This window comes from Scyliorhinus torazame, chromosome 3, assembly GCF_047496885.1.
Source record: "Scyliorhinus torazame isolate Kashiwa2021f chromosome 3, sScyTor2.1, whole genome shotgun sequence".
NCBI classification, from domain to species: Eukaryota; Metazoa; Chordata; class Chondrichthyes; order Carcharhiniformes; family Scyliorhinidae; genus Scyliorhinus; species Scyliorhinus torazame.
Genome location: NC_092709.1, coordinates 3,522,981 through 3,542,505, shown reverse-complemented (window position 1 = coordinate 3,542,505; position 19,525 = coordinate 3,522,981). Strand labels below are relative to the sequence as shown.

The 19,525-nt window shown below is 50.9% G+C and overlaps 1 protein-coding gene across 2 annotated transcripts in view; it reads right to left on the bottom strand.

Moving 5' to 3' along the window:
* Positions 1–18,661, bottom strand: part of manba (mannosidase, beta A, lysosomal) — a 159,278-nt gene extending 140,617 nt beyond the window's left edge. Inside the window, exons 1-3 of one of the 2 annotated variants that reach the window (XM_072495205.1) lie at positions 18,417–18,661; positions 11,774–11,868; positions 10,717–10,822 (exon numbers count right to left, since the gene is read on the bottom strand). In XM_072495205.1, the coding sequence (XP_072351306.1) occupies positions 10,717–10,822; positions 11,774–11,868; positions 18,417–18,629 (414 nt within the window). In that variant the 5' untranslated portion in view covers positions 18,630–18,661. The remainder of the gene's footprint in view (positions 1–10,716; positions 10,823–11,773; positions 11,869–18,416) is intronic. The other variant, XM_072495206.1, reaches the window with a different exon arrangement.
* Positions 18,662–19,525: the final 864 nt, after the last annotated feature.

The window sequence follows — 19,525 nt, the reverse complement described above, 5'->3', positions numbered from 1 at the left end:
AGGAGGGGAAAGGGTGAGAGAGAGGAGGGGGAAAGGGGGAGAGAGAGAAGGGGGAAAGGGAGAGAGAGAGGAGGGGGAAAGGGAGAGAGAGAAAAGGGAGGAAAGAGTGAGAGAGAGAGGGGAAAGGGAGAGAGAGAGAGGAGGGGAAAAGGGAGAGGGAAAGGGTGAGAGAGAGGAGGGGGAAATGGGTCATGGAAACATAGAAATTAGGAGCTGACCGTGTGTCTTCCTGTGACGGCCATGGTGGCAGCCATGGAGTGAGTGATCACATGTAAGGTGGCTCCTGCCTGAGGTTGAACGATTGGCCATTTTATGCCCATTGTCTGGACCTCTGGTGGGTAATACATAGATACATAGAAGATAGGAGCAGGAGGAGGCCTTTTTGCCCTTCAAGCCTGCTCCGCCATTCATCACCATCATGGCTGATCATCCAACTCAATGGCCTAATCCTGCTTTCTCCCCATAGCTTTGATCCCATTCGCCCCAAGTGCTATATCCAGCCGCCTCCTGAATATATTCAAAGTTTTAGCATCAACTACTTCCTGTGGTAATGAATTCCACAGGCTCACCACTCTTTGTGTGAAGAAATGTCTCCTTATCTCTGTCCGAAATGGTTTACCCTGAATCCTCAGGCTGTGACCCCTGGTTCTGGACACACCCACCATTGGTAACATCTTCCCTGCATCTACCCTGTCCAGTCCTGTTAGAATTTTAAACGTCTCCATAAGATACCCCCTCGTTCTTCTGAACTCCAGCGAGAACAATCCCAACCTAGTCAATCTCTCCTCATATGACAGTCCCGCCATCCCTGGAATCAGTCTGGTAAACCTTCGCTGCACTCCCTCGAGAGCAAGAACATCCTTCCTCAGAGAAGGAGACCAAACCTGCACACAATACTCCAGGTGTGGCCTCACCAAGGTCCTGGATAATTGCAGCAACACATCCCTGCTTCTATACTCGAAACCTCTCGCAATGAAGGCCAACATACCATTAGCCTTCTTTATTGCCTGCTGCACCTGCATGCTTACCTTCAGCGACTGGTGCACAAGGACACCCAGGTCCCGCTGCACACTCCCCTCTCCCAATTTACAACCATTCAGGTAGTAATCTGCCTTCCTGTTTTGCTTCCAAAGTGAATAACCTCACACTTATCCTAATTATACTGCACCTGCCATTGATTTCATTTCATTTCATTTCATTTGCCCACTCGCCCAACCTGTCCAGATCATGCTGGATCATAATGCCGAAGAGTTACTAAACAAGGTGTGTGACAAATAAGGGGCAACATTCAGACCAAGAAGACTCATGTGGCAGAGGGGGATGTGGCACCATTGCCCGCTCAATGGTCAACAGGGCAATTGGTGGCATTCCTGGGGGCTGAGTTCAAGCAGCAAAGGAAGCCAGCGTCAAAAGATTTGGCCACGGCGGCAGAGCCGATTCAGACTGCCCGGAGAGAGTGGAGCAGATGCTGAACGGCGCAGAATGCGTCGATCCAGACGGTGGAGGAGGAGGTAACTGACCAGGTGGATCGCTTAGCCTCGTTGGAGGCTGAAATGCTCATGATGGTGGAGGGTCAGAAAAAGACGAGGGAGAAGGTCGATGACCTGGAGAATCATTCGAGGAGGCAGAATCTGAGGATCATGGGGCTGCCTGAAGGGATCGATGGAACGCAAGCCACAAAATACGCGGGCAAGGTGTTTGAGTAGCTGGTGGGGGGAGGGTGTCTTTGACCACCCTGCTGAAGTGGGTCGGGTACACAGGTCACTGTGGAGGAGGCCAAAAGGAAGGAAGCTGCCAAGAGTGATTATCACGAGGCTTCGTCAGTCCTTGGATAAGGAGATTCTGGAGTGGGCGAAGGAGACACGGGAAGGGGTTACAGTTCGTATCTACCTTGGGAGCGGAGCTGACCAAGCGGTGGGCTGGGTTTAACAAGGTCAAGGCAGCCATCTATTGGTAAAAGGTGTGGTGTAGGATGCTGTACCCAGCTCGTATATGGGTCATGCATGGGGGACAGGAGCCTTATTCCGACACGCTGGAGGAGGTGGGCAGCTTTTTTGAGGGACCATGGATTGGGGGAGATTTGAGGACCTTGAATTTCGGTTGGGTTCATATGCGTAACTGACTGGAGGTGTTGGGACTCAGGGAGGGAGGAGAATTGTATGTTTTTACGTGGGGTTATTTTGTTGGGTTTTGCTCCCCACTCTGTACAGTAATATGTTGAGTTCTGTATATGCAGAGTTTTGTACCTTTTTCACCTCCCCGTGTTGGGGGTACTGTGATTTGTAATATAAAATGTATGGGCTTGGTGTGGCACGCGGTTGGGTGGTTCAAGGGTGCTTTGGTATAGGGGGAGTGGGTTGGTTGCTGTGGGTGAGGGCCATCCTGCTGGCATGGAGGTTTGTTAACGGACATGAGGTGGGGGAAGAGTTGCGAGGGGGAAGGGCAATCATTGATTTGTACCGGCAGGGCTGGACTCTGCGTTTAGGGTTTGGGAGCAGGCAGGGTAGTGCTTTAGGGCAGTCAATTTCAAACCCAGGGTCGCGACCTACGGTGGGTCATGGGCGGGTGTTGGGTGGGTCACGGGGCGTTCCGTCGCAGTGTGCCCGTTCGCGGGAAGTAGTGCCCAACGGCTGCGACTGGCTTTCAGAATTCCGCCCGTCCCCGTGCCTCCTCAGCAGTGCGCAGGCCCAGAGCCCAACAAGGCAGACCGCCTCCTGCCAGCATACTGACTCAGGAGCAGAATCCTTTTTCTTATAGTTGATGCAATCCTCCGGCCTGGACCTGGACAGAGAGGTCACGCACCCCAAACACTGACGTTACATGCTCTGGGCTGAAGAGAGAGTCCTCCATTTTGTTATTAACAAGCAAGCAACAGGACTGAAGGATTTAAATGGATTGTTTTGTAATAAGGAAAAGAGGGTCAGAGACACAAACAGGCCAGGATCGCACAACTGAATTTGCTGGAGAGAGCTGCACAGGAGAGTCCACAACAGGACAAAGCAATGTTGGTGTGAGTTCCAGGGCCTCTAATGAACACCAATTAAGAAGCTGAAAGCAGGAACAAAGCAGGAAAAGATGATTTTTTTAAGGTATGGCTTTATTAATTATGCCAATGCAAATCAGGATGTAAAGCCCATGTGTGTTATATGCAGGGAAGTGCTGGCAAATGAAAGATTAAAACCCTCAAAACTTCAAAGGCATCTGAAGATTAAGCATGGCAAGTTAGAGGACAAACCTCTTGATTTTTTCAAAGGATGCAGCGAGAACTTAAATCATCAGCTGGAGTCCTTAGCAGAAATGCAACATTGAATGACAAAGCACGAGAGATCGTGAGGACCAGGTAGGCTCACCTGTGGCATTAAAGGTAAGTGAAAATGGTGGGTCACAAAGGTAGGGCTGCATGAGTCGTGAAGGATGGCCAGTTGGTAAAAATGGGTCCTGGGCAAAAAGGTTTGAAAAACACTGCTTTAGGGACCTGTTCGTGGAGTTAGATTTGCGGAGTTGGGAGAGTTGAAGGAGGAATTCCTGTTGTCGAGGGGTAACAGACTCCGTTATCTGCAGACTGGGCCCTTTGTTAGAAAGGAGGTGGACAAGTGTCCGAGGTTGCCACGCCCGCTGGGGTATGAAAAGTTTCTCTGCGGACGAGATAGCAGAGGGTTCGATCTCGAGATATAAACGGGGAACCAATGGAAAGGGAGAGGACATCAGTGGAGGATGTAAAGCAAAAGTGGGAGGAGGAGCTGGAGTATTTGTGGCAGGGTTATGGAGTGAGGTCCTGCCTAGGATAAATTCAACCTCCTCGTATGGGAGGCTAAGCCTCATTCAGTTTAAAGTGGTGCAAAGAGCGCACATGACAGTGGGGCGGATGAGTCGGTTTTTTCCAAGTGTAGAAGATGCGACAGTATTTACGGGTCCAGCCAATCACACCCAAAAGTTCTGGTCGGATGAAATTGGGGGAATTCTCACTGTGAGGGTGGTTCCGAGTCCGTGGGTGGCGATATTCGGGGTGTTGGAGGATCTGGGAGTGCAGGTGGGGAGAGAGGCCAATGTGTTGGCCTTTTCCTCACAGGAGGATGATGGGATCCGGAGCCTTCCAAAGCGACCAGGTGGCTTGGCGGAATTCCTCCATCTGGAGAAAGTTACATTTGCCATGAGGGGATCAGAGGAGGGTTTTTTCAAGATGGGGACTGTTCGTCACCTTATTTAAGGAATGGTAAACATCAGCGGAGGAGGGGGGGGGTTGTTATTTTACTGTATTGTGGATACGTTTTTGTAAGTTTGGGTTTAAATGGGTGCTTTGTGTTTTGTAAGAAATCTGCAAATGCTTTGAATAAAAATATTTTAAAAAAAGAAAATAGGAGCTGGCCATTCAGCCCTTCAGGCTTGTTACGCCATTCTGAACAATCATGGCTGATCCTCTGTCACCACGCTCTCCCCATACTGACACCATTAAGAGTCTACAAATCTGTTTCCTTCTTCAATAAATTTAGTAACTTGACCTCCACAGCCTTCTGTGGTAGAGAATTCCACAGGCTCACCACCTTCTGAGTGAAGACATTTCTCCTCATCTCGGTCTTAATGGCCCACCTCGTATCCCGAGACTATGGCCCCTTGTTCGAGACTCCGCTCCTCCAGCCAGAGGAAACGCCATCCCTGCGTCCAGTCTGCTCAGCCCTGTCAGATGTTTCTACACTTCAATGAGATCCCACCTTGTTTTTCTAAATTCCAGTTGATACAGGCCTACTCAACCCAATCTCTCCCCAGATGACAATCCTGCCAGGGTATTACCCCAATCCCAGGTGTTTCAATTTTGCACACTAACCTCTTATGTAGAACTTTTACGTTTTCTGAAAATCCAGATACGCCACATCCACTGGTTCACCTTTATCCATTCTAGTAGTTACATCCTCAAAACACTCCAGGTTTGTCAAACATGATTCCCTTTCATAACTCCACATTGACTTGGCCTAATCCCGTTGATATTTTCTTAGTGTCCTGTTATCGCATTGTGTCTAATCAACTCGAACATTTCCCTACTCCAGATGTTAGGTTAACCAGTGTGTAATTCCATGTTTTCTCCCTCTCTCCTTTTTTTAAATAGTGGGGCTACGTTTGCCATTGGTCTTATCGGTGCTGGTACAGAGGTTTAAAAGTTCCAGTAGAAAACAGTGTAGGTGGGGAGCCTGCTAGGTGGAAAATTGCAGTCTGCCCTTTTCAGCTCCACAAGGCAATATTACAGATTCTGGCAGTTTATTTCTGGGGAGTGTCATGTAACATGACTCATAACTCCCACTTCTCCACCTTGGTTTGGACAATGGATGGATATTCCTTCTCTGGATTCTTGAGAGAGTTAATGTTTCACCCATTAATAAGTTCAACAGGTTTCATGTTCCCTTTGTCCTCGCAGACTGATTATGCCCATGGGCCAGGGGCCTGGACGTAGAAATGTACAGGGCCTTTGTACAACTCTTTGGATTTGATCTCTGCAGTCACAGGGACATTTACGTTTCTTTAGCGATAACGAGATTGCTGCTGTTCTGAAAATCAGAAATTCCTTTTCGAAGAGTCATAGCCGGATATTAAGATTAAAAAGGAGGGAGAAATTTTAAGAACAGATTGTGAGAGTTCTCCAGGTATTTAAAAGGCAAAGAGTCAATAACGTGAGCGTTGGTCCCCAGGAGGGTGAGTCTGGGGAATTAATAATGGAAAATAAGGGGATAGTGGATTAACTGAACAGATATTTTGTCTGTCTTCATTAACATGAAAATAACATCCCAGAAGTAACTAAACCAGGAGGTGAAAGGGAGAGTGGAATTTAAAACAATTACAATCACCAGGGAAGGGGTACAGAAAAAAACTGATTGGAACTATAAGACAAGAGTATTGAATATTTTTACGGCAAAGGTACATAGATTCTTAACTAACAAGGGAGTCAAAGGTTATGGGATTGTCGACTTCCGGTTGCAGCTATGCCTTGGTCGGTCGCACGGTCGGCAGCTCCCGCCGATAACGGACTTTTGGGCCATTTTATGGAGCTCCAGCGGCATTTGGACGGCGATTCCCGGTGTGGGAAGGAAACAGTGAGGGTCCCCCAGCGCTGTATAGAACGGACCAGGACCGGAGCAGTCACAAAAGTGGCTTTAGAGAAGAGAGGAGAACTGGCGTGAAAAAAACAAGATGGCGGCGGGCAGTGATCAGGCAGCATGGGCCCAGTGGTCTCGGGAGCAGCAGGAGTTTTTGAGAAGCTGCTTTGCTGACTTGAAGGCGGAGATGGTGGCCCCTATGAATGCGTCAATTGAAAGGCTGGTGGAGACCCAGAAGATGCAGGGGGCGGCGATTAAGGAGATGCAGCAGAAGGTCTCGAGAATGAGGACGAGATTCTGGGCCTGGCAGTCAGAGTGGAAGCGCACGAGGCGTTGCACAAAAAATGGCAGGAGAAGCTGGAGGACCTGGAGAATAAGTCGAGGAGGCAGAACCTGTGGATTCTGGGTCTCCCTGAAGGCGTGAAGGGTCGGATGTTGGGGCGTATGTGGCCACGATGCCAAGTACGTTGATGGGCGCCGGGGCCTTCCCGAGGCCCCTGGAGCTGAATGGAGCGCACAGAGTCCTGGCCAGGAGGCCAAGGGCGAACGAGACGCCGAGGCCTATGGTGGTAAGGTTCCACCGCTTCACCGACAGTGAGAGTGTCCTGCGATGGGCGAAGAAGGAGCGGAGCAACAGGTGGGAGAACACCGAGATCCGGATTTACCAGGACTGGAGTGCAGAGCTGACCAAGAAGCGGGGCAGGATTCAATCGGGCCAAGGCGGTCATCCACAGGAAGGGGGTGAAGTTCAGGCTGTTACAGCCGGCGAGGCTGTGGGTCACATACCAGGACCGACACCACTATTTTGATACGCCGGATGAGGCGTGGACTTTCATCAAAAATGAGAAGTTGGACTCGAATTAATGGTTTGCAGTATGTTATGAGGGTTGTGGGTGAGGGGGATGGGGCGATGTTTGGGTGGGGGTTTTCCCCGCGTTTTCTTGGGTCTGGGTGGCCCCGCGGCCTGGGACCCTCGGGGATTGGGGCGAGGCCGTAGTTGGGAGGAGCTGCGTCATAGGGGGGTGGGGTCAGCCCAGGCAGTGAGCGTGGCATTTTCCCGCGAAATGGTGGGGGTGGTACCCGAAGCGGGGGGCGGTACTGTGTATGCTCCGTACTGGGACGATGCGGGGTTCATGAAGCAGATGCTGAGTCGGATTCCGGATCTGGAGTCATGTAGTTTGGTAATGGGGGGTGGACCAGATGGGGGAGTGGATCCGTAGAGATTTGTCAGGCCAAGGGCAAGGGAGTTTTCCTTCTTCTCCCATGTACACAAAGCTTACTCGCGGAGAGATTTTTTTTGTGCTAAGCAGGGCGCTGATCTCGAGATTGCGGAGTATTCGGCCATTGCGTTCTCGGACCATGCCCCGCACTGGGTGGAGCTGGGGGTGGGGTAGAAGACAGGCCAATGCCCGCTGTGGCGAATGGACGTGGGACTACTGGCGGATGAGGAGGTCTGTGGGCGAGTCCAGATGTGCATCCAAAGATATGTGGAGGCCAATGATAATGGGGAGGTGGCAGTGAGTGTGGTCTGGGAGGCGCTGAAGGCAGTGGTCAGGGGGGAGTTAATCTCAATCAGGGCCCACAGGGAAAAGAGGGAGAGGATGGAGAGGGAGGGATTGGTGGGGGAGATACTGAGGGTAGATAGAAGGTATGTGGAATCACCCGAGGAGGGGCTGCTGAATGAGAGCCGGAGCCTCCAAACGGAGTTTGACTTGCTAACCACGGGGAAGGCTGAGGCCCAGTTGAGGAAGGTACAGGGAGCAGTGTATGAGTATGGGGAGAGGGCAAATCAGATGCTGGCGCACCAGCTGCAGAAGAGGGAGATTACGGACTTCTATGGTAAACTGTATAAGTCAGAACTCCCGGAGGGTGGGGAGGGGATGAGGCAGTTCCTGGACCAACTGAGGTTCCCAAAGGAAGGGCGGATAGAGGGACTGGGGGCCCCGATTGGGATGGAGGAGCTAGTTAAGGGGTTGGGGAGTATGCAGGCGGGCATGGCCCCGGGGCCGGATGGGTTCCCCGTAGAGTTCTATAGGAAATTCTCGGAGGTGTTGGGCCCGCTGTTGTTGAGAACTTTTAACGAGGCTGAGGAAAAGGGTATCCTTCCCCCGACTATGTCGCAGGCTCTGATCTCGCTTATCCTCAAGCGGGATAAGGACCCGCTGCAATGCGGCTCCTATAGGCCGATTTCACTCCTTAATGTGGATGCCAAGCTGTTGGCCAAGATTTTGGCCACGAGGATTGAGTCCCAGGAGTGATTCATGAGGATCAGACGGGGTTTGTGAAGGGGCAGGCAGCTGAATACGAATGTGCGGGGGCTCCTGAATGTGATCATGATGCCCTCGGAGGGTGGGGACGCAGAAGTGGTAGTGGCAATGGTCGCGGAGAAGGCCTTTGATCGGGTGGAGTGGGAGTACCTCTGGGACTTGTTAGGCAGATTTGGATTTGGGGAGGAATTCATAGGGTGGGTCAAATTGTTGTACCAGGCCCCGGTAGCGAGTGTGTCGACGAACCGGCTGCGGTCAGGGTACTTTAGGTTATACCGTGGAACGAGGCAGGGGTGCCCTTTGTCCCCCCTGCTGTTTGCCTTGCCGATTGAGCTGCTGGCCATGGCGTTGAGGGAGTCCAGAAACTGGAGGGGGTTGGTTCGGGGGGGGGGGGGGGGGGGCCGCACCGTGTTTCGCTGTATGCGGATGACCTGCTTTTGTATATTGCGGATCCGGTGGAGGGGACGCGGGAGGTCATGCAGGTTCTTAGGGATTTTGGAGACTTTTCGGGATACAAGCTAAACGTGGAAAAAAGCGAGCTTTTTGTGGTGCATGCAAGGGGCCAGGAAGAGAGGTTGGAGGAGCTACCGCTCAAGATGGTGGAGAGGAGCTTTCGGTACTTGGGCATCCAGGTGGCCAAGAGCTGGGGGGTCTTGCACAAGCTCAATTTAGCGCGGCTGGTGGGTCAGATGGAGGAGGACTTTAGGAGGTGGGATGTGTTGCCACTCTCCCTGTCGGGCAGGTTGAAGTCCGTAAAGATGACGGTCTTCCCTAGGTTCTTGCTCGTGTTTCAGTGCCTGCCCATTCTCATCCCCAAGTCCTTTTTCAAGCGGGTAAATAGGAGTATCACGGGATTTGTGTGGGCAAATAAGAGTCGGGGGGGTTTGGCGCTGCCGAACCTGTGCAGTTATTACTGGGCAGCGAATGTGTCGATGATTCGGAAACGGGGAATGGAGAGAGAGGGGGCGGCATCCTGTATAGATACTAGTTTGGGGGCACTGGTGACGGCACCGTTGACGCTTCTGCCGACGCGGTATACCACGAGCCCGGTGGTGGCGGCGACACTGAGGATTTGGGGGCAGTGGAGACGGCATAGGGGGAGATAGGGGCCTCAGTTTGGACCCCGATACGGAACAACCAAAGGTTCGTTCCAGGTAGGATAGACGGTGGGTTCCTAGGCTGGCAAAGGGCGGGAATCAGAAGGATGGGGGATTTGTTTATCGACGGGACTTTTGCCAGTCTGAGGCCGCTGGAGGAGAAATTTGGGTTGCCCCCGGGGAACACCTTTAGGTACCTGCAGGTTCGGGTATTTGTGAAAAAACAGGTGGGGGAATTTCCGCTGCTGCCTGCCCGGAGGATACAGGACAGGGTGGTCTCGGGGGTGTGGGTGGGGGATGGCAAAGTTTCGGACATATACCAGGAGCTGCAGGAGGCGGAGGAGGCCTTGGTGGAAGAACTGAAGGGCAAGTGGGAGGAGGAGCTGCGGGAGGAGCTGGATGAGGGCCTGTGGGCTGATGCCCTGGGCAGGGTCAATTCCTCCTCATCTTGCGCCAGGCTTAGCCTGATTCAGTTTAAGGTGGTGCACCGGGCGTACATGACAAGGGCGAGAATTAGTAGGTTTTTTGGGGTAGAGAACAGGTGCGTGAGGTGTTCAGGGAGCCCAGCAAACCATGCCCATATGTTCTGGACATGCCTGGCACTTACGGAATTTTGGAAGGGCTTTGCAAAGGCCATGTCCAAGGTCTTGGATACTCGGGTAAAACCGAGCTGGGGGATAGCGATATTTGGGGTATCAGACGATCCGGGAGTGCAGGAGTCGAAAGAGGCCGGAGTTCTGGCCTTTGCCTCCTTGGTAGCCCGGAGAAGGCTCTTGTTAATGAGGAGACGCTGAGAACCCGGGTTCGAATCCCGGGTCACTGTTCGTGTAGAGTTTGCACATTCTCCCCATGTCTGTGTGGGTTTCACCCCCACAACCCAAAGGTGTGCGGTTAGGTGGATTGGCCACGTTAAATTGCCCCTTAATTGGAGAAAAAATAATTGGGTGCTCTAAATTTATATATTTTTTAAATTTAACGGTATCCTCAAATTGTCAGCCATATATACATACCGGGGCAACCATGCTTCAAAAGATCAATGAGTCAACCAGAAAATGTAGCATTAGACTGGCATGAGTTTCAAACCTTCTTTTGATAAATATGTGAAATGGAGAAAGTGGCCATACATTATATGCCGGAATCTTATTATTCTTTAAATATTATTTTTAAATTACTAAGACTTTTAGAGTTCCAAGCTGTAAACTTCTACGATTCTAAATAAGCAATCTCTGCATTTCCAGTGTTATATGAGTTTGATAAGGTTTAACTCACATATCGACTAAACATGTTGTTTGACGTCCCAACTGTGATATTGTTGATGAGGATTGTTGCAACAGTGTCGAGTCCATCACAAACCAGATTTACTCTCTTCCACTTACTGTTATAAGAAAGAAATTGAATCAGATGAAAAGATCTACTTTAAAGATTCACTGCAGGAAGTCATCAAGGTTCCTTAGACTGCACCAGCTAAATCAGTGATCTCTACCGACTCGGACAAGGGCATCAAATGCATGCGACCATCACAATCCAGAAGATCCCCTCCAAGTCACACACCCTTCTCATCATTGTCATTGGATCAAAATCCTGGAACTCCCTCCCTATCAGCACTGTGGGTGTACCTACACCACTGGGACTGCAGCCGCTCAGTAAGACGGCTCACCACCACCTTTGCGAGGACAATCAGGGATGGGCAATAAAAATGCTGCCGAGCCAGAAACGCCAGTCTCCTGTGAAGGAATAAAAACAAACTTGGCTCTGGGTAGAACAAGAACTCAGCCTAATGTCAGGCTGAGACACTGCGGGTCAGATAATGGACTTGTAGTGAGGGAACAGAATGTGTGTTGGGGTCAAAGACAACGCCTTTGCTCTTCCCTATGTCTATCTGGAGCAAATCGGAACTTATCCAAAATTGTATGTCAAACAAACAGTCGGACAGAGCAACGGAAATTTAGGAATGAGGAGAACAGAGAGGTTAGAGGGCGGGGAGGTCAGGGAGTGGACGGGACAGCACAGACACCACTCTGCTTAAACCTATAGTCACTTTAGTGAAGCCTGATATCCTGGGTGTAACATGTTGTGCAAAACTTTCAAGGTGCAACACACTGCAGATATTAGTTATGTACATGAATCTAATTGTAAATTAACAGGTCAGAAAGTTCCAAAAACAGCTTGCCATTGGAATTACAAGTCCTAGCAAGGTAGTTTACCCTTTCTCCCACTCAAAGGGCATCTCCCAATGTCAAAGGATAGGAAGCAAAAACCACTTAGTTTTCAATCCCATAGTCCGCTCTGCCAACAACTGTCTAGGAATCGCAGCATTTGTACTAACCTGACATCAGACGGTAGTGTGAATATCCGGCTATATGTCCAATTATCCAATGCAATCCATCTATAGGCATCATCATTAAACCTATAGTAAGGATCCTATAAGTAAAAATCGAGAGTTAAATTCACGTACGATATCTCACTAACAGATTCCTGGTGTTTTTTTTTTATTCATTTACGGGATGTAGGTGTCACTGGTTAGGCCAGCATTTATTGCCCATCCCTTAATGCCCTTGGGAAGGTAGTGGTGAACTGCCTTCTTGAACAGCTGCAGTCCATGTGGTGAAGGTACACCCACAGTGCTGTTAGGGAGGGAGTTCCAGGATTTTGACCCAGTGACACTGAAGGAACAATGATACATTTCCAAGTCAGGATAGTGAGTGACTTGGAGGGGAACTTCCAGGTGGTGGGGTTCCCATGTATTGGCTGCTCTTGTCCTTCTAGATATTAGCAGTCATGGGTTTGGGAGGTGCTGTCTAAGGAACCTTGGTGAGTTATTGCAGTGCATCTTGTAGATGGTACACACGGTTGCCACTGTTCGTCGGTGGAGGGCTTGAATGTTTAGAACATAGAACAGTACAGCACAGTACAGGCCCTTCAGCCCGCTATGTTGTGCCGACCATTTATCCTAATCTAAGATCAACCTAACCCACACCCTTTCAATTTACTGCTGTCCATGTGTCTGTCTAAGAGTCGCTTAAATGCCCCTAATGACTCTGACTCCACCACCTCCGTTGGCCGTGCATTCCACACACCCACCACTCTCTGTGTAAAGAACCTCTGACATCTCCCCGAGACCTTCCTCCAATCACCTTAAAATTATGTCCCCTCGTGACAGCCATTTCCACCCTGGGGAAAAGTCTCTGGCTATCCACTCTATCCATGCCTCTCATCACCTTGTACACCTCTATCAAGTCACCTCTCTGTCTTCTTCACTCCAGTGAGAAAAGCCCTCGCTCCCTCAACCTTTCTTCACAAGACATGCCTCCAGTCCAGGCAGCATCCTGGTAAATCTCCTCTGCACCCTCTCCAAAGCATCCACATCCTTCCTATAATGAGGCGACCAGAACTGGACACAATATTCCAAATGTGGTCTAACTAGAGTTTTATAAAGCTGCAGCAAAACCTCGCGGCTCTTAAACTCAATCCCCCTGTTAATGAAAGCCAACACACCATACACCTTCTTAACAACCCTATCAACTGGGTGGCAACTTTGAGGGATCTATGTACGTGGACCCCAAGATCCCTCTGTTCCTCCACACTTCCAAGAATCCTGCCTTTAACCCTGTATTCAGCATTCAAATTCGACCTTCAAAAATGAATCACTTCACATTTATCAAGGGTGAACTCCATCTGCCACCTCTCAGCCCAGCTCTGCATCCTGTCAATGTCCTGTTGTAACCTGCAACAACCCTCAACACTATCTACAACTCCACCAACCTTCGTGTCATCGGCAAACTTACTAACCCACCCTTCCACTTCCTCATCCAAGTCATTTATAAAAACCACAAAGAGCAGAGGTCCCAGAACAGATCCTTGCGGGACACCACTGGTCGCCGACCTCCAGGTGGAATATCTTCCATCCACTACCACAGCTAGGTGGAGGGGGGGAGCAATCAAGCATGTTGATCTGCTGGAGTGCTGTCGGAGCAGGTCATGGGGAGTCAGGTGGTGAGTTACTCACCAGAGGATTGCTACTCTTTGACCTGCCCTGGTAGCCACAGTATTAATGTGGCTGGGTTCAGTTCAGTTTCTGATCAATGGTAACCCCCAGGATTTGATTTGATTTATTATTGTCAACTGTATTAGTTTACAGTGAAAAGTGTTGTTTCTTGCATGCTGTACAAACAATGCCGTACATAGGGAAGGAAGGAGAGACTGCAGAATATAATGTTACGGTTATAGCAAGGTGTAGAGAAAAGATCAACTTAATATGAGGTAGGTCTATTCAAAAGTCTGGTGGCAGTAGGGAAGAAGCTGATCTTGAGTCGGTTGGTACGTGACCTCAAACTTTGGTATCTTTTTCCTGACGGAAGAAGGTGGAAGAGAGTATGTCCGGGGTGCGTGGGGTCCTTAATTATGCTGGCTGCCTTTCTGAGGCAGCGGGAATTATAGATAGCGTCAATGGATGGGAGGCTGGTTTGCGTGATGGACTGGGCTACATTCACGACCTTTTGTAGTTTCCCGTGGTCTTGGGCAGAGCAGGCTCCATACCAAGCTGTGATACAACCAGAAAGAATGCTTTCTATGGTGCATCTGTAGAAGTTGGTGAGGGTCATAGCTGACATGCCAAATTTCCTTAATCTTCTGAGAAAGTAGAGTCGTTGTGGGCTTTCTTAACTATAGTGTCGGCATGGGGGGACCAGGACAGGCTGTTGGTGATCTGTACACCTAAAAACCTGAAGCTCTCGACCCTTTCTACTTCGTTCTCATTGATGTCGACAGAGGCAAGTTCCCCACTACGCTTTTTCTTGACATTGAGGGAGAGATTATTGTCGTCGCACCAGTTCACCAGATTCTCTATCTCATTCCTGTGGTCTGTCTCGTCATTGTTTGAAATCCGACCCACTACGGTGGTGTCATCAGCAAATTTGAAAATCGAGTTGGAGGGGAATTTGGCCACACAGTCAGTCATAGGTGTATAAGGAGTATAGTAGGGAGCTAAGGACACAGCCTTGTGGGGCACTGGTGTTGAGGATGACCGTGGAGGAGGTGTTGTTGCCTATCTTTACTGATTGTGGCCTGTGGGTTAGAAAGTTCAGGATCCAGTCGCAGAGGGAGGAGACGAGGCCAAGGCAATGGAGTTTGGAGATGCGTTTCATAGGAATGATGGTGTTGAAGGCTGAGCTGTAGTCGATAAATAGGAGTCTGACATAGGTGTCTTTGTTATCCCGGTGTTCCAGGGTAGAGTGCAGGGCCAGGGAGATGCCGTCTGCTGTGGACCTGTTGCAGCGGTAGGCGAACTGTAGTGGATCAAGGCAATCCGGGAGGCTGGAGTTGATTCATGCCATGACTAACCTTTCAAAGCACTTCATTCCAATGGATGTCAGAGCAACTGGACGATAGTCATTAAGGCACGCTGCTTGACGTTTTTGTGGTACGTGGATGATGGTCGTCTTCTTGAAGCAGATAGGGACCTGATTGTTGTAAAGAGAGGTTGAAGATGTCTGCGAATACCCCCGGCAGCTGATCCGCGCAAGACCCGAGTGCTCGTCCGGGTACCCCATCCGGGCCAGTAGCTTTCCATGGGTTGACCTTCGAGAAGGCTGCTCTGACGTCTGCAGTGGTGATAGAATCATAGAAGTTTACAGCATGGAAACAGGCCCTTCGGCGCAACCAGTCCATGCTGCCCAGTTTTTACCATTAAGCTAGTCCTACTTGCCCGTACTTGGCCCATAACCCTCTATACCCATCTTACCCATGTAACTATCTAAATGCTTTTTAAAAGACACAATTGTACCCGCCTCTACTATTACCTCTGGCAGCACATTCCAGACACTCACTACCCTCTGAGTGAAGAAATTGCCCCTCTGGGCCCTTCTGAATCTCTCCCCTCAAACCTATGCCCTCTAGTTTTAGACTCCCCTACCTTTGGGAAAAGATGTTGACTATCTACCTTATCTATGCCCCTCATTATTTTATAGACCTCTATAAGATCACCCCTAAGCCTCCTACGCTCCAGGGAAAAAAGTCCCAGTCTATCCAGCCTCTCCTTATAACTCAAACCATCAAGTCCCGGTAACATCCTAGTAAATCTTTTCTGCACTCTTTCTAGTTTAATAATATCCTTTCTGTAATAGGGTGATCTCAGATACAAGTTCATCCACGGCTTCTGGGGTGGAGGGCTCACTCTCGCTGACCTCTTGCTCAAAGCGGGCATAGAATGCGTTCTCATCAGGGAGGGGTGCGTTGGAGCCGACGATTTTACATGCCTTCATCTTGTAGCGCGTTGTATCTTGCAGACCTTACCATAAACGGCGGGGATCCGTGTGGCTAGCCTGGGATTCAAGCTTGGTCTGGTACTGTCTTTTGGCATCTTTGATGGATTTCTTTAGATCACATCTGGTCACCTGACTTGAACGCCTCAGACCTAGACTTCAGCAAGCAGTGGATATCCCTGTTCATCCAGGGTCTCCGGTTGGGAAACACGCGGATTTGCTTCTTTGGCACACAGTCTTCGACACACTTACTAATGAAGTCAGTTACTGTAGTGGCGTACCCGTTCAGGCTGGTCACAGAGTCCACTGACTCTAAGCAGTCCCGTAGGAGATCATCCGATTTCTCAGACCAACAATGCACGACTTTCTTTGACGGATTCTCCCGCTTCAGATTTTGCTCATAAGCCGGGAGCAGCATAGCCTTGTGGTTAGATTTGCCAAAGTGTGGGCGGGTGATAGAGCGGTAGGCATGTTTGATATTTGTGTAGCAGTGGTGCAGGATGTTTGGGCCTCTGGTGGAACAGGTGACGTGTTGGTGGTAACTTGGTAGTACGCTCTTGAGCTTGGCCTGATTGAAGTCCCCAGCTACAATGAATAAGGCCTCGGGATGTTTCGTTTCAATGCTATTTGTGGTGGTGAATATTTCATCCAGTGCGATTTTCACATTCGCATCACTTTTGATGTTGATTGTTGGGGATTCAATGATGGTAATGCCATTGAATGTCATGGGGCGATGGTTAGATCCTCTTATGCAGGAGATGGTCATTGCCTGACACTTGTGTGGCACAAATGTAACTTGCCACTTGTCAGCCCAAGTCTGGATATTGTAATAATAATAATCTTTATTATTGTCGCAAATAGAAAGACAGCAATGAAGTTACTGTGAAAAGTCCCTAGTCTTCACACTCCGGCACCTGTTCATGTACACGGAGGGAGAATTCAGAATGTCCAAATTACCAAACAAGCACGCCTTTCGGGACTTTGTGGGAGAAAACCGGAGCACCCATGGGAAACCTATGCAGACACGGGGGGAACGTGCAGACTCCGCACAGTCAGTGACCCAAGCCAGGAATCGAACCCGGGTCCCTGGCGCTATGAAGCAACAGTGCTAAGCACTGTGCTACCGTGCTCCAGGTCCTGCTGCATTCGGACACGGACTCCTTCATTATCTAAGGAGTTGTGAATGGCCATTGATGAAGACCTGAAGATAGTTGGGCCCAGGAGACTACCCTGAGGAACTCCTGCAGCGAAGTCCTGGAACTGAGATGATTGACCATCTTCCTTTGTCCGGGTATGACTCCAGCCATTGGAGAGTTTCCCCCTGATTCCCACTGACTCCAGTTTAGCTAGGGCTCCTTGATTCCATTCTCAGTCACATGCTGCCTTGATGTCAGAACCATAGAATCTACAGTGCAGAAGGAAGCCATTTGGCCCATTGAGTTTACACCGGCCCTTGGAAAGAACACCCCACCTAGGCCCAACATCTACCCTATCCCCTCAACACCACCCTATCCCTGTAATCCCATCTAACCGTCTTTTTGGACACCAAGGGCAATTTAGCTTGACCAATCCACCTAACCTGCACATCTTTGGACTGTGGGAGGAAACCCACGCACACACGGAGAAAACGTGCAGAGATGGGGAGAACGTGCAGAGATGGGTAGAACGTGCAGACTCCGCACAGTGACCAAGCCGGGAATCGAACCTGGGACCCTGGAGCTGTGAAACAACTATGCTAACCACTGTGCTACCGTGCTGCCCATAGGGCAGTCACTCTCACCTCACTTCGTCTAAAATGACATTTTTGGGCACCACAGTGGTTAGCACTGTTACCTCACGGCGCTGAGGACCGGGCTTCGATCCAGGCTCTAGGTCACTGTCCGTGTGGAGTTTGCATATTCTCCCCGTGTCTGCGTGGGTTTCGCCCCCACAACCCAAAAATGTGCAGGTTAGGTGGGTTGGACACGCTAAATTGTCCCTTAATTGGAAAAAGATAATTGGGTACTCTAAATTTAAGAGAGAAAAATGAAATGCAATTTTGATTTCTTTGAATCTATTTTATAATTTACAGAACAGAAACGCCGTGCCAGTGCTGACCCCTTCCCCGTGCTTGTGACCGTGCCAGTGTGGACCACCATGCCAGCCCCCCCAGGCCCTGCCCTCTAGTCCCCGCCCTGTCCCCGCCCTCCCAGGCCCCTCCCCCATTCCCCGTGCCCCCATTCCCCTCCCCGCCCCCCCAGGCCCCTCCCCCCCAGGCCCTGCCCTCTAGTCCCCTCCCCGCCCCTCCCCCATTCCCCACCCCCCATTCCCCTCCCCCCAGGCCCCGCCCCCGCGCCCCCTCCCCCCAGGCCCCGCCCCCCGCGCCCCCTCCCCCCCCAGGCCCCGCCCCCGCGCCCCTCCCCCCCAGGCCCCGCCCCCGCGCCCCTCCCCCCCAGGCCGCGCCCCTCCCCCCCAGGCCCCGCCCCCCGCGCCCCCTCCCCCCCCAGGCCCCGCCCCCGCGCCCCTCCCCCCCAGGCCCCGCCCCCGCGCCCCTCCCCCCCAGGCCGCGCCCCTCCCCCCCAGGCCCCGCCCCCGCGCCCCTCCCCCCCAGGCCCCGCCCCCCGCAGGCCCCGCCCCCGCGCCCCTCCCCCCAGGCCCCGCCCCCCCCGCAGGCCCCGCCCCCGCGCCCCCCGCCCCCGCGCCCCCCCCCCCCCCTCCCTCCTCCCTTGCCTGGATGGTGCCGGCGCCGAGCAGGGCGCTGTGCGCGCTCCCCGGGACCGTCGCCGCCGCGCTCACGCTGCCGTTCCCGTTGCGGATTTTCCAGCCGTTTCCCCGCAAACTGTGAACTTCCGGCCGGTGAGCGGGCCCGGCCTCCGCCCGCAGACACACGGCCAGCAGCAGCAGCAAAAGGCGGGAGCCGGGTCGAGGAGGAACCGCCGCCATCGCCTCAGGCCCAGGACTGCGACCCCTGACCTCGGCCGGGCCCGGCAACTGCGCCTGCGCACTCTCCGCCCGACAACCGCGCCTGCGCACTCTCCGCCCGGCAACCGCGCCTGCGCACTCTCCGCCCGACAACCGCGCCTGCGCGTACAGGGGCTGGGTATTAGAATACAGTCAACCAACTAGCATACAACCAACAAGAGTACGAACGTGTGAAATCAACATGAATACAATCAACAGGACTAAAATCGGCGTGAATACAATCAACAGGAGTAAAATCAGCGTGATTACAATCAACAGGAGTAAAATCGGCGTGAATACAATCAACAGGAGTAAAATCGGCGTGAATACAATCAACAAGAGTAAAATCAGCGTGATTACAATCAACAGGAGTAAAATCGGCGTGAATACAATCAACAGGAGTAAAATCGGCGTGAATACAATCAACAAGAGTAAAATCAGCGTGATTACAATCAACAGGAGTAAAATCGGCGTGAATACAATCAACAGGAGTAAAATCAGCGTGATTACAATCAACAGGAGTAAAATCAGCGTGAATACAATCAACAGGAGTAAAACCAGCGTGAATACAATCAACAGGAGTAAAATCAGCATGAATACAATCAACAGGAGTAAAATCAGCATGAATACAATCAAAAGGAGTAAAATCAGCATGAATACAATCAACAGGAGTAAAATCAGCATGAATACAATCAAAAGGAGTAAAATCAGCATGAATACAATCAACAGGGGCGGTGCATTGGCCAGGCTAAATTGCCCCTTAATTGGAAACAAATAATTGGGTACTCTAAATTTTTTTAAAAGAAAATAAAGAATACAATCAACTGGAGTAAAATCAGAAACCAAAAGAGAAAATGCTGGAAAATCTCAGCAGGTCT